This window comes from Carassius gibelio, chromosome A11, assembly GCF_023724105.1.
Source record: "Carassius gibelio isolate Cgi1373 ecotype wild population from Czech Republic chromosome A11, carGib1.2-hapl.c, whole genome shotgun sequence".
NCBI classification, from domain to species: Eukaryota; Metazoa; Chordata; class Actinopteri; order Cypriniformes; family Cyprinidae; genus Carassius; species Carassius gibelio.
The window spans coordinates 19,628,373-19,642,912 of NC_068381.1; the positions used below are offsets into that span (position 1 = coordinate 19,628,373).

Consider the following 14,540-nt stretch of genomic DNA (forward strand, 5'->3'; position numbering starts at 1 on the left):
CTGTACAAGAACGTCTGTCTCTCTACTCACCCTCCTTTGATGTAATCGAGGAAAGTCGACTCTGATTCCACCGAGAACGACAGCAGTGTCACCTGCATCAAATCAGATCAAAAGAGACAACTGAATCCACAACAAAACAACAAAGACAAAAATATGATGCCACATGATGTGATTCAGTCATATGTTAGAAATTGTCCTAATACAACTTGTTTCAGATGAGGCAGTGAATGATGCGGGCAAAGTGTCGGACCCTCTGGGAAGCAATGTTTTCAGACTGATCTTGTAACGTAGAGCAATAAGGCGACTTTGGCACAGCCATCAATCAAAGCATGATGCTCAAATCAGATTATCTCTGAGGTGCTACAAATTCCTGCTTTCATATTCACTACCATGATCTCTATCCACCCACAATCCCTTTGTTTTACACACACACGTAAACAGATGTTCACAGTGGTATGATATTTGGTTTAATGTTCGAGTCTTCTCCCATTTAAAAGTCAGCTTCCACTATTTGTTGATTATAATGGGCCACACACACTTAAACAGAATACTTTATAAGTGCCTGTCAAAGGAAAACTGCTTCCCTCTGTAGCTACGAAGCAAAGCTATTTCTTGTTTTTAGCGCTTGTTTTAATTAGCATGGGTGTAAAAGGGATACTCATTAATGCAGGAAGACATTTGAAAGCTACTGTGCATGTCATTCCCTTTCCCATCACACAACTGAACACATGAAACGGCTGTAGTTAGAGGCTTTGTCTGTATGCAGATACATGCGTGTTTGAACGTATGCTCTGATACACATGCACATACATGCTGACAATGGTGAAATTTGTTTCCTAAGTTAATCTCTGAGCCACCACTCACCGTTCCTGAATTTACATATTTCTTCTTCTTCATCTTCTTCTTTGGATTTACCACCTAAAAGCCATTGGAAAACAAATCAGAAATCAAAATAAGTTCAGACAGTTGAGATTGGGCAGAAGTGGGATTTAGATTCATTAAACAGATAACAAACAGCCTTTCCTCTCACAGGATGGTGCCTTGAAAACCAATCAATTATATTTCTTTGGAAAATGCCACCACCTGCGGAAGATCATAAGTCTTGCTCGCTAGTTAAATGTGATTTCACATTGCATTCTCCACTTCTCAATCCTAAAATGTATCAAAAATAACTTTTTTTTAAAATAAAATATCATCAGTATATATATATATATATATATATATATATATATATATATATATATATATATATATATATATATATATATATATATATATATTGGACCAGACTGCAACAACCTAAAAAATTGCACTAAGAAATTTAAGAACAGTTCACCCCAAAATTTTCATTTCAGTAAAAGCTCATTCGAAAAAGAAAAAATAAATGTCTCAGTGTCAGTGTCAGTGTTGTTTTAGACCCCACTGAATAGGGACTAAACTGATGACAGAAAATTATTTTATATAACTATACCTTTAAGAACAAATAGTGACACCAAATTAAGAACATGAAGAGTATATATATATATATATATATATATATATATATATATATATATATATATATATATATATATATATATATACACTGTATAATATAAAATTATATATAATGATATACAGTGTAATGCACATTGGGAGTTTTCTAACACTTTTGTGCAAAGCAGTAATAGTGTGTGTGAGCAGTAATAGAGTTGTTCGCTTTATTGTAAAGTGCTTTCATTTCCGATCTACTGTATGTACTGTATTTTTCAGACTATAAGTCGCACCTGAGAATAAGTAGCATCAGTCCAAAAATATGTCATGATGAAGAAAAAAACATATATAAGTCGCACTGGTCTATAAGTCGCATTTATTTAGAACCAAGAGAAAACATTACCGTCTCCAGCCTCGAGAGGGCGCTCTATGTCTTCAGTGTAGACTACAGGAGCAGTGAGCAGCATAGAGCGCCCTCTTGCGGCTGGAGACGGTAATGTTTTCTCTTTGTTTATTTCTCTTGGTTCATGTCAAATTAATTTTGATAAATAAGTCACACCTGACTATAAGTCGCAGGACCAGCCAAACTATGAAAAAAAGTGCGACTCATAGTCCATAAAATATGGTAAGCAAAGATTCTTTGCTATATATTAGAGCCCACATATATTTGGATAGGAAACATGAAGGAATACTGGACAGGCTATCCACTTTATTGATGAAATGGTGCTGGGAAGATAGATTTGGTCAAGATTATTGTCTCTAGAAGTAAGAATGAAAGAGAGGCAGAGTGAAGAAGAAAACGGACAGATTATGATGCTGGAAAGATCACAAATGAATGTGGAACCATCCAAGAGACCTCTCAGCTGTAAGGGGTGAAGTACAGAAGAAAGGACCAGCAACCCCTGGTCGTCCCCCATTCATCTCCAAACAAAAAAGTAATCAGTAGCTCAAATAGCCTCTTTGTGCTCAGATGGATCTGGACATGAAAAGAGTTTTTGAATATGTGCGCTGTATACTCATGACCCCATCACCCCTTCAGGTTCACAAAAGCCTGAGAGGTGAGATTACAGTGTAGAAATTCATAAGATGTAAATCTAAAGACTCTTTGGTGTATAAAAAGGTCATGTACTGTAATAAAACGTTTTATTACACTGTAATAACTTCTTTAGTACACTGTAATTACATAAAGTCTTACAAATGCTCCAGGGAAAACAACCTTTCATGTTGAGAAATATATGTACCATAAATACACCAGAACTCATTCCAAGGAAAATCAACCAACATGACACATTTGTTTAAGCCTCAACTGTTACCTCCTAAAGAGACACCATGAAGGTTTTATTAGCCCTGATTGCACAGCTTCCAACTAAATTTCCTCAGGCCACCTGAATCACTGCTTTATCGGCCATGAGATGTTTTATAATGTGTTGGTGATGTTTTTGCATCAACACATTACTAGGTAGGAGTGGTGGGAATGCTTGTGATATCAGATACCATCCTTTTGGAGAGGGGATGTAAATCACTGTAATAATTTGAAATCCCGGGAACGCTCTTATTGTAATCCCCATTTGCATGCTTCCCAAGGGCTTTGTTTACTGTACCGTCCAAGCAATTACCAGAGAATAACAAGAGACTTTTAGATACCTGCAACACTGAATGTGGATGGGGGTGGCTGAAGACGGAGTGTGAAATATCCATAAAAAGATTCTTGATTTAGAAACTGAAAAGCATCGGACATTTTTACTGTGTCTCCCAGACTGAGGAATCAGTTTTAAATTGAGATTTAAAATATTTGAAAGGATAGACGGGAGACCAGTGGCTTTCATAATGTAGGTGACTGATGTGTTGAAAAATTAAAAGCATCCACGTGGCTTGGAATATTTGACTTGCTACATCATTTTGAGTGATTTATATCTTTTTTGAGTTGTATGGCTGAATGAGAAAAATGAAATTGCTTTCTAATTATATCATAATTAATAATAATAATAATAATAATAATTCTATATGGTGGACGTCTCACCTCATAAACGTTGAACTGGCTCTGACCTCGGGCTAACTCTCTGTAGCTGGTGGTGAACTCACCGATGAAATCGTGGCTAAAGCATGGGAAAATTCACAGATTCACTACAGTGAAATATCATTTCAACTCTTCCTTTGTAATTCAGATCAAAAGCCAGCCATCAGCTTACCTGCCGTCACGGTCCCAGTCATACACTTCCACTTTGATTGCTCTGGAAAAGAGAAAAGGCCCAGTTACGTTTGACAAATCAATATAATCTGAGGAGAGAATTCATTGAATGCATTGTTTTAGCACTTGATTTACTAAAATGAATTATGCAGATTAGGCAACAGTGTCAACAAGGCCAAAAGTGAAAGCTGAACACAATTTGAATGGCATAATTCCTGTAAAAAAATCACTGTGATGTTCAGGAATCTTCTCACCAGACATCAGAATAGGCTCTTTAAAACACTCAAAGTGCAATCAGCCTGACAGTACATATGTTTGACCACTTATAGTGCTCTTCCAACCCGATCTCACAGCAATTCGTAAATTTTTCACAAGGTGGCTTATTCGTACGAATTCGTACAACCACACTCTTACAAATTCATACGATTGTTGCCAAATCGTACGTATTTTACGAGTTGCACAATTTGTATGAATTTGTACGAATTACCTTCACCTAACCCCGCCCCTAAACCTAACCGTCACTGGGGTTTAGACAAATCGTATAAAATCGTATGAGTGAGGTCGTACAAATTCGTATGAATAAGCCACCTCGGAAAATACGTACGAATTGGCTGTGAGATAGCGTTGGCTCTTCTTCATTGTTTAATAAATTACTGCGGTCATGGTCCAAAGAAAACATAAGAATCCACAAGAACATGTTTTTTTTAATTTTGTATTTATAATTTTTAAAATTCAGTTTACCACCTGGTTATTGTAAAAGAATAGCTACATCAATTGCATCAGGAAAACTGGTGGGATTTATAGCTACTGCAAAATGAGCTTCATTTAGATTGAATTATAACTTGTAAATTGTAACATATACATGCATCATCCAATATATGGAAAGAAAATAAATAAATATAAATCTTAATAATTTATTCAGATATTTTTGCAAGTTAACTAAAATATATCCGATAACATTTCAAATGGTTCAAAAAGACTTTTGTTATTTTAGAATTTAGTCAAATAAAAGAATCCTAAAACCAAAATTTAATTTAATTCAAACAAAATACTATAAAGAATTCTAACATCAAGCATTATATAAATTATTTTGATGGAAAAAAAGGATCATTTAAGCTCAAAACATACAGAATAAATCTCACAATTTGGTGTTGGTGTAACTAAATGTCATCTTAACACATTTGATCATGTCTATAATCAAAACAAAATAACAAGTTATTAAAAGTTAGCATATTTACCATATATTTAACACTTTCAAGTACAACAGATAATAATGACTAAATCAGACTTTTCCAAGAAAATAATGAACATTATGTTATGCTGATTTAAAGGGATTTCTTGGATAATCAATTTAGAGACTTGTGCAAGACTTGGATTGAATTTATTTCACCGTGCTTTGATTGGTCTCTTGCTGCTAAGGCCTAAATTGAGTCATCTGTCTCAATTAAACAAAACCAGCGCAAATCTGCGAATGTATCCTGTGCCAGGTGTTCATTCAATGGCTTCCGTCAACAAGATTTGCTGAAAAAAAAATAAAGCTAGCCACTGCCCATATTAATGAGGACGGAAACACAGGTTTTTAAAGCTTGCTCATTAGCTCGACTGAGAGGCATTTCAGAAAACTCTATAGACCGGCAAAAAAATCTGTTTCTGTTTACTTCCTGTCTGCAAACAGTCCGGAACTCCCACACAAATCATTACAGCCATTTATGGAGAAAATGAATAATGCTTATGATTACACTGAGTCAATGCCCTGAGGGCACAGTGGGTCTGGAATAAAAGCATAAATGAATGTCATGGGGTTGGCTTGCTCAGTTCTGCTGAGTTGTCTTGAGGTTTACTTTGGGGTACACAAATGAGCGCATGGCTATATGTCCCTCAATATCTATTAATGTGTATATATATATATATATATATATATACACAGTGGGGATCGAAAATTTGGGCACCCCTTGCAGAATCTGTGAAAATATGAGTAATTTTCAAAAAATAAGAGACATCATACTAAATGGATGTTATTTTTTATTTAGTACTGTCCTGAGTAAGATATTGTACATAATATATATTAACATTTAGTCCACAAGACAAAAGAATTGCTGAAATTATTAAAATAACCCCACTCAAAAGTTTGGGAACCCTTGGTTCTTAATACTTTGTGCTGTTACCTGATGATCCTCGACTGTCTTTCTGTTTTGTGATGGTTGTGCATGAGTCCCTTGTTTGTTCTGAACAGTTAAACTGAGCAGCGTTCTTCAGAAAAATCTTTAAGGTCCTGCAGATTCTTCAGTTTTCCAGTATCTTTGCATATTTGAACCCTTTCCAGCAGTGACTGTATGATTTTGAGATACATCTTTTCAGACTGAGGACATTTCAGGGACTCAAACACAACTATTTAAAAAGATTCAAACATTCACTGATGCTCCAGAAGGAAACAAGATGCATTAAGAGCTGGGGGTGAAAACTTTTGAACACGATGAAGATGGCCAAATTTTTCTTATTTTGTTGAAATATAATTGTTTTCCATTTAGTTCTGCCCTTCGTAAGCAACAGAAGATACTTGTATGTTTCCCGGTACACAAATTAAGTACAATTTACATTGATCTTCAAATTCCAAAAGTTTTCAGCAATTCTTTTGTCTTGTGGACTAAATGTTAATATCTTTTATGTACAATATCTTACTCTGGACAGTACTAAATAAAAAATAACATGCATTTAGTATGATCGCTCTTATTTTTTGAAAATTACTCGCATTTTCACAGATTCTGCAAAGGGTGCCCAAACTTTCGATCCCCACTGTATATACACACTTTTAGAAAAAAAATTAAAATAAATGGTGCAAAAGCTGTCACTGGAGCCCTGTACACATTTGCAGTATTGGGAAAAGTAAAAAAAAAAAAAAACGTTTTAAAGTAATGCATTACAATATTGCATCACTGCATCAAAAGCAACTAACTGTGTTAGTTATAAAAGCTTGCATCATTTATTTGAAAAAGTAACTCAGACATTATCTTGTAAATTTAAAAGTAATGCCTTACTTTACTAGTTTTGCAAAAAGTAATCTGATTGTGTAACTTGTGTTCCTTGTAATACATCAGTCCCAGCACTGCACCTTTGTGCTTTATTTACCACTAAAAGTGCATACTGCTAACTTGTAGAACGTATATGGTAAAAAAAAAAAACTGTTTAAAATGTCTTGTTTTGTGTTTCATATACAAAAAAAAAAGAAAGCCGTGCACGTTTGGAAAACTATGAGAATGAGTAAATGATAACAGCATTTTAATTTTTGAGAACTTCGCTCTACTGACAAAGTGAAACTTTATTAGAAAAAAAAACTTTTCACCTCAACATTGCATCGTTTGACTTGTAGGCAAAAGTTTTGCACACCTCACCAGTAAGCAACAGCGAACGCAATATATCAAAAAAAGCTCCTGTAGTCAAGGAAGCAACAAAAACATGCTTCCTCCATGGAATTGTGGCGGTAGCGTCCTTTGACGTTCGTTATCTTCAAAGTAGTGAGTCAGCACCTCTCTGAGTATCTGTCACCTGGATGTCATGTTCCCTGACAGTAAGAGAGTGCAGCCGCAAAGATGGCTCCCTAGACAGCTGTCTATCAAGCCTCACAACAGAGAAGACGAAAACAGATTGTGCTCTGAGCCCAAACAGCGAGGACGGGAGGTGGAAAGGAGGTGTGAAGGTACAATCAAGAGCTCTTTTTGATTCCCATGCAATGACCTCAAACCAAAACATTGATCCAAATTTCTCATCTCTTCGGGTGTTGTGTGGGATTGGAAAGCCACACTGTCAACACCAGCGTTTATTGCAAAACTGTGGCAGTCTCTTGATAAAACATTAATGTATTTCGAGCTGAATTTTCTAACTTTGTTTGACGGTTGTCATTTGCTAGTGGAACATCAGTGAAAATGTGATTCCTCTGGAAATGTAAAAAGCAAAAAAAAACCTTCAGCCTACGGTTTTCGTAGATAAAACGAGGCATATATCCTCCCTGAGGTTTATTCTTAGTCTAAAGTAGAACATCTGTGATTCATTTCATTACCGTCTCAAATTAACTGAGATCAGAATAAAACCATGGAGACGTGTGGGGGATGTTTCGTATCTACTCTTTTGAAGCTTGGAATAGAATGGATGCACACTGACATCTATTTTAATGGGCTCTGGAGCTATAATTTGTTAGCGTCTACATAAATGGCATGGGTGATGTATTGACGCCATCCTCTTTGGGAACTTCATTCACACAGATCAGCACAGATCGCCAGGAGACAACCGCCTGTGGTGGCACTGCAACATCATGTAATTTATGTTCCATATATATTCACTGTCCTGGTTTATTTCCCCACTGTTAATGCTCTTTCATGAAGTGGATGGCCTGTCCCTGATAGGTGAGTGCCAGGGATCTGCAGTATGAGCCAGAACAGACAGCTGGACACAGAAAGAGATGTGCTGACAGCATTTTTTTAATATTTATAAATGAAACAGGCTATCTCAGAATTTGTAGCACAGAATTAAAAGAATAGTTCATACAAAAATGAAAATGCGGTCACCATTCATTCACTATCTGTGAAAGTCAGTAGGGTCCAATCTAACAATATGCATGGACAAAAACCTTCAAAATCTCTTCTATGAGACATTTTTCAGAAAGTCTTCTTTTGTCAATCCCAGTCACTTTACAGTGGTTATCAAAACAACGTTCCATGGGAAAACCGCAGACTTGGCATCCACCTTTTTTAAGATAAGTAAAATCTTAAAAAAAAAAAACAATTACAAAGTATTACCAATTTACTTTATGTTGTAAAATAAATAACTTTAATAAATAAATATATTGAGCTTGTATTAACCGCAGACCTTATCTGAGGCATTTAACCAAACAAATGCATCAAAAGAAACCACTGACTTTGGGATGACGGAACAGTGCTGTTTCCAGGTTTTGGCCTACAAATATTCAGCATTGCTGCAGCACTCTACTGTGACCATTTTTATTTTGGTGTGAAGAATCACTTTGAGTTGCAGCTCATGATTTTTATTTTTCAAAGATAATGACTGTTAGAAACATGTTTCCATTGATGCTGGTTGAACAAACAGCTCATATCGTCCCAAATCTTTAACCACTGACTAATGTTGAAGTATATTGCCCTCTTTTTTGAATGCAGGCACTTTGAAATCCCATTAAAATGCCTCACTTCCTTATTCACCATTGCATGTGGCACATTTATCTACTGCAGCGTGCTGCATGTCATGAAAGATTAACCCTGGAAAGCAGCTAGAGCACACACAGGCAATGACATCATTTTCTGACACACAGTTTTAGTTCCCCAAATAAATTGGTCGAGACAGGGTGGTGACCCTCGCTCTGTCAAAAGTGTGAGGACAAACAGAGCACAAACTACTATAGCAATTCAGGCAAGTCACACTAACTCTTATGTTCTCTTATGTTCTCTTTCCACTGCATGGTAAGGCTCGATACAGTTCACTTTTGGGGGGTTTTGCACTGGGTACAGTACTTTGTATGTAAACACTATTGAACAAGCTTTTTAAAGGCAAATACTGGCTGGCTATTCTACACATCACACTTGATTATGGTCTTGTATGTCAAGTGTACAACACTTATCATTCTAATTTAAAAATAATAAAATAAAATAAAATGCCAGGGCATGAAATACAAAATAAATGAGGCATTAAGCCATTAATGTTAATGTTAACTAATACTCAGTCTGTGTTAAAATTGAATTTTAGATAATTGAAAAAAGTCTGAAAAATATAGAAATATGACTGGTAGACTTTAAAAATTTGAATTAGGTATATTAAAATTACTTAAATCATATGAAATAAAACTGAAATAAACAAATTTAAGCTGAACAAATATAAATATATAAACTAATTAAAACTACAAAAGCACATAACATATAGTAAAACAAAAACTGAAAATAAAAGCTATTTCAAAATTTTTGGGGGCTTCAATCTTTGAGCCTCACGTGACTTGTACCTGACCACTCTACATTGCAAGTGTAGTGCTTTACCAGGTGAGCTACCGAGCAAGTTTACTTCAACAGAAAATCCATACATATGAAGCTGGTTATGTGATATATGAATGAACTATGCTTATAGTTTCTTTGTGTTAGTGTTTTACTGCCACTAATGTTAATCTCAACTCCAGCAGAGATACTGTATGTAAGTAGAGTCAAGTTTTCCAATAAACCTATGTTGCACGTCACATGTCTCATATTTCATCTCAAGCTCTTCTCCTGCTGTCTCCTTGGTAACCAACTACACTTATCTTTGAAATCTCTCTCTCTATATATATATATTTATACTGTATATATTAGTGGCAAAATTGTTGGTTGTGTTGGAAATGGCATATTACATATAATTTTCTCATAATGAGGACATAAAAACAACTACATTATTAAAAGATCATGTTGTTGAAGAAATAGCCATACAAAAATAATTTGTGCAGAGAGCTAATGGTGTTATGTAAGAAAGCCGCTGCTGGTCTGTGTGTCTTACCTGTCATAGTCTCCATTACAGAGAGCTCTGACTGGAATGGTGAACGGCTGCCAGACAGGGTTGAGGGTGTTCTTCACCACCTCCGTCTTATGGCAGATCGTAAAGCTTCATGTTGAGAGAACAAACAGAAACACAAAGACGTGAAGGCACCGCAGAACTTCTGAGGAAACTTGAATATGACTGACATCAGCCACCTGCTCTGTTTATCTCACAGTGGTGAATGCTGACAAACCATATGGACTTCAGCATCTTTGCTTTGCTAACAATTTTATAAATTGTATTTAAATGTATGCATTTAGCAGACGCTTTTATCCAAAGCGACTTACAAGTGCATTCAAACTATCAATTTTTACCTATCATGTGTTCCCGGGGAATCGAACCCCCAACCTTGCGCTTAATAGAGCAATGCTCTACCAATTGAGCTACAGGAAAACATCACATTGTCATTTAGGCTTTGGAAATTACATATTTATCGTTCATAAGCCTTAAGTTTCAAGTGAATAATATAAATGGTCTCCAAAGATTTTAGAAATTTTTGTCAAATCGTCAAACTAGATATTAAAATAACATTGTTAAATAAAAGAGATTATTTAACATGTGTTAAATGGCCTTTTCATCTGGTCAAGAGCATCATTAAACTAGCCTAAAGTTATTAAACTTCAGTTGAACTCCTCTGAGCATCTGCACAGCTTTTTTGTTGCTCCTTTGAGGAGTTTTGCTCTGAGAGACAAGATGGGAACACTACTTCACGGCTCTTGAAAACATGAAGCCGCGGTCACTCAAGTAAAGAGACTTTGATGGGGATAGAAGGCCTTTTCCTCTTCCTCTGTACACACACGGAGAGTCATTTTCAGCCCATAAATTCCCCACCGAGCAGCAAAATGTTCTCCAGTCTCACAGTACAAGGCTGAGGGTGGGTGCTGGGTATCATGGGAGATGTTCCTTTCACAGTACCTATGGCTAACACACAGCTGTGGTGTTTTAAACCAAGGTAGGAGGACACTTACGTGCCGTCTTCATTGCTTCTGTAAAAGACCATGAAGGGATCAGATTTGCCGAAAAAGTCCTTCTTGTCCAATTTGTTGGCACAGAACTGCATGGTTGCACTGTCCTATAAAGAAAACAACAACAATCGTTTTAAGGGAAATATTTTAAAATATAACTTTAGAATGTATTGTGTTATTATTATAACCACCCATAAAAAACCTTCACGTGGCAAAACATTTTAAATAAATGCAATATATAGGGCAAACATTTTTTTTAAGTGTATATATTTATTATTTTAATTTAAATAACATCATTTTTTATCTGCTATGGGGTGTTGACAGCAGCAACACACAATCTGCATTACAATGCGGAGAGAATAGAAGCAAAACACTTTCGTCTTATTCATCTGGGTGAACAGGAGGCTCGTTACAGCTCTAACAGTGATCTTGTTGAAGCGAACACACAGAAACTAATGAAGTCTGTAAAGCTTTGGGATTTGAGCTCTATTCGGTGATGAAGAGTGCTGGTCTATGATCAGCTTCTGCTTCAACTGGCACTATGAATATAACCATGACTGCCATGTAGAAACAAGTCTAGATCAGCAGTTTCACACTTCGATAATTTGGGATGCGAATAAACTAATGCATGGATAGCCCCCTTGAGATCAAATGTAAAGCACATTCAGTGCAAAGTTATGTCTACTTCAACTAGAAGCTGGCCATCTGAGAAATTATCCCATCCTGTTATTAAATTAGACTGCAAGTTCTGAAGGTCTGAAAGCTTCACAGAGACATCTATCTATCTGTTATACCTGCAGAAGTTTCAACTCGATCTCACGGCAATTCGTACATTTTTCACAAGGTGGCTTATTCGTACGAATTCGTACGACCACACTCGTACAAATTCATACGATTGTTGCCAAATCTTACATATTTTACGAGTTGCGCAATTCGTATGAATTTGTACGAATGACCTAAACCTAACCCCGCCCCTAAACCTAACCGTCACTAGGAGTGAGGTCGTACAAATTCATACGAATAAGCCACCTCGTAAAATACGTACAAATTGGTCGTGAGATACCGTTAGAAGTTTAGAGAAATCAATTGATTATATTTTATATTTTATTAACATGAAATACATTAAAAAAGAAAAATGTTTTGACAGAATTATAGCAGTTACTTATCATTGTACTACAATTTAATTAATTACAATAAATTAAAACATAAAACATATTATTATTGAAAGAGTATAGTATTAAATATTATAGCATTAGTTGCTTGCTAAACAACAAAAACTGTGTGTAATCAAATCAAATTAATGCAAATTATACATCTATGGTTTCACATACACACACAAGCAGAGAGAGGACATTGCCTCCTCATTTCAAAAGCTCACAACACCCCACTGGCTGTTTGGTCTCGGCAGTAAGGCTCTTGCAAAACATTTTATAGTTTAAATGCACCCCCGTGTATAACACCTCTCTGACATAAATTGCAGCTCTTTCTCTCCACCACAGCGCTGCTGCTCATTCTGACCCAGAGGTGTGGCACTGCAGATAGACTGAGCGTGAACGCCACGTGACTTCATGCTAAAACCGATATGCAATCTCCAAACTATCTCCTGCTTTTGAACGTGATGACCACTATAAAACACACCCAGATGTCAAAAATACTTCTTCTGAAATCAAATAAACAGTGTTTTCCTTTGATATCTCAGTGTGGATGTTCTGAAGAGTTAATTTTCTCCTCATCTACCCCAGAATACAAAAGACAACACATCTGACACCACACGATAGCTTCTCATGTTTTTTCTCGTCTGTTATAGCAAAAGCACCTTGTCTTCACTGTAGGCAAACTTTAACTGACTCATACTTTTGTTTCCCATTCATTTAAAATAAATCAGTAAGCCTCTCTATTTGACGGCAGCGGTCAGCGTCGCTGTTCTGTTTTTGATGACTGACACTGTTCAAATGAAAATGTCTGAATTGTCTCAGCTCGGCGCTCGCAGAGCTCCCTGAAAATCAATTTTCACTTTCCCTGGTAGTCTCCCTCTGAGAAAGGATTGGTATTTTCCCTCAGTTTTAAGAAAGCTTCATAGAGTTGATTTAAGATTGTGATTTGTCATTGTTACTTGGATATGAACACTGTTATTAAACATCATGTAAATTAGCTCCAGACGCTACCACTAACAACAAGAGCTTCACACTCACAAATGAGTCAAAGAGAAGAAAGGCTGCTAGACTTCTTCAGTAAGTGGACTCGAGAGAAACAGCGGTCAATAAAGCAACACCCACAACAGAGAAAATGAAACAACACACACACACACACACACAAACTGGTTAAAGCATAAAATTGTTTTCATCGCTAATTCGGTTTTATAACATAAAATATTTATGTTTGAATTGAAAGTATTCAATGAGAAATGTAAGGTTGGACTTGATTTCATCCACTGGGATTGGAGGTTGTTTCTCCAGGCAAATAACAGTATATTATATTTATGATGATGAATATGTATTACCATTTATTACATTTATTATTACAAATATATTTATATGTAGAATTCTTACTTTGCCATCACTCAGTAAATCACTACAAATAAATAAATAAATAAATACTGCATAGCATAAGCTATGACTCTGGTTGTGTGTTGAACATAAGCTACCAAAGTTCCTCTTAAACCCTCCACCTCCCAAGCTCAACCTGTCTAGATCTGCTATGAGGTTTATGTATGCCCATTCATGCAGAAGATGAATGTATTTGTATCTGTTTGACAATAGCAAGTCCATATGCTCAGCAGCAGCAGCCTGCGTAGCAGATCTAGTCCTGTAAGACCAAATACACTTACACTGTTATATTCATTAACATGCTTATATACACACATATATATACAAAATAAGAGACACTTATTATGCTTCACTCAATCTTGCTTTTCTTTGATTCATTTTTGCATTATAGTCTTTAAATCAAACACCTAGGCATTTGGTTCAATTTTGTTTCATGTCATTGCATGGTTCAAGTGACCAAAATTCATAAATGGAAATAAATCCAACCTGTCCTCCAACCAATACGCTTGTATAGGTCGTTTGTCCAAATCCCTGAAATACGACCCATCAGAGCGTATAATACAGTTGCGCCCCTATCGGCAAAAGGTCGTTTTCATATGAATGTTTTGTACTCTTTTATTTGCTCTCTGGTTTGCGTTTCGTGTAGCTCAGTTACTAGATTATTGTGTTATACCTTTATATGTAATCATGCTATCATGGGTTGGATCCCAGGGAACAGACGTGCATGAAAATGTATATGCTCAATAAATCATAATTTAGCATGATTTTCTGTGAGGGTTAGGTTTAGGGGTGGGGTTAGGTGTGGTCATT

At 36.0% G+C, this 14,540-nt stretch overlaps 1 protein-coding gene across 1 annotated transcript in view; it reads right to left on the reverse strand.

Moving 5' to 3' along the window:
• The window catches only part of LOC128022606 (copine-5), a gene marked incomplete at its 5' end in the record, with an annotated part of 39,317 nt that extends 28,026 nt beyond the window's left edge, over window positions 1-11,291 (reverse strand). The window contains 6 exon segments of the mRNA XM_052610325.1: window positions 31-92; window positions 865-918; window positions 3,494-3,569; window positions 3,663-3,704; window positions 10,181-10,285; window positions 11,188-11,291. Of these exon segments, the coding sequence (XP_052466285.1) occupies window positions 31-92; window positions 865-918; window positions 3,494-3,569; window positions 3,663-3,704; window positions 10,181-10,285; window positions 11,188-11,291 (443 nt within the window).
• Window positions 11,292-14,540: the final 3,249 nt, after the last annotated feature.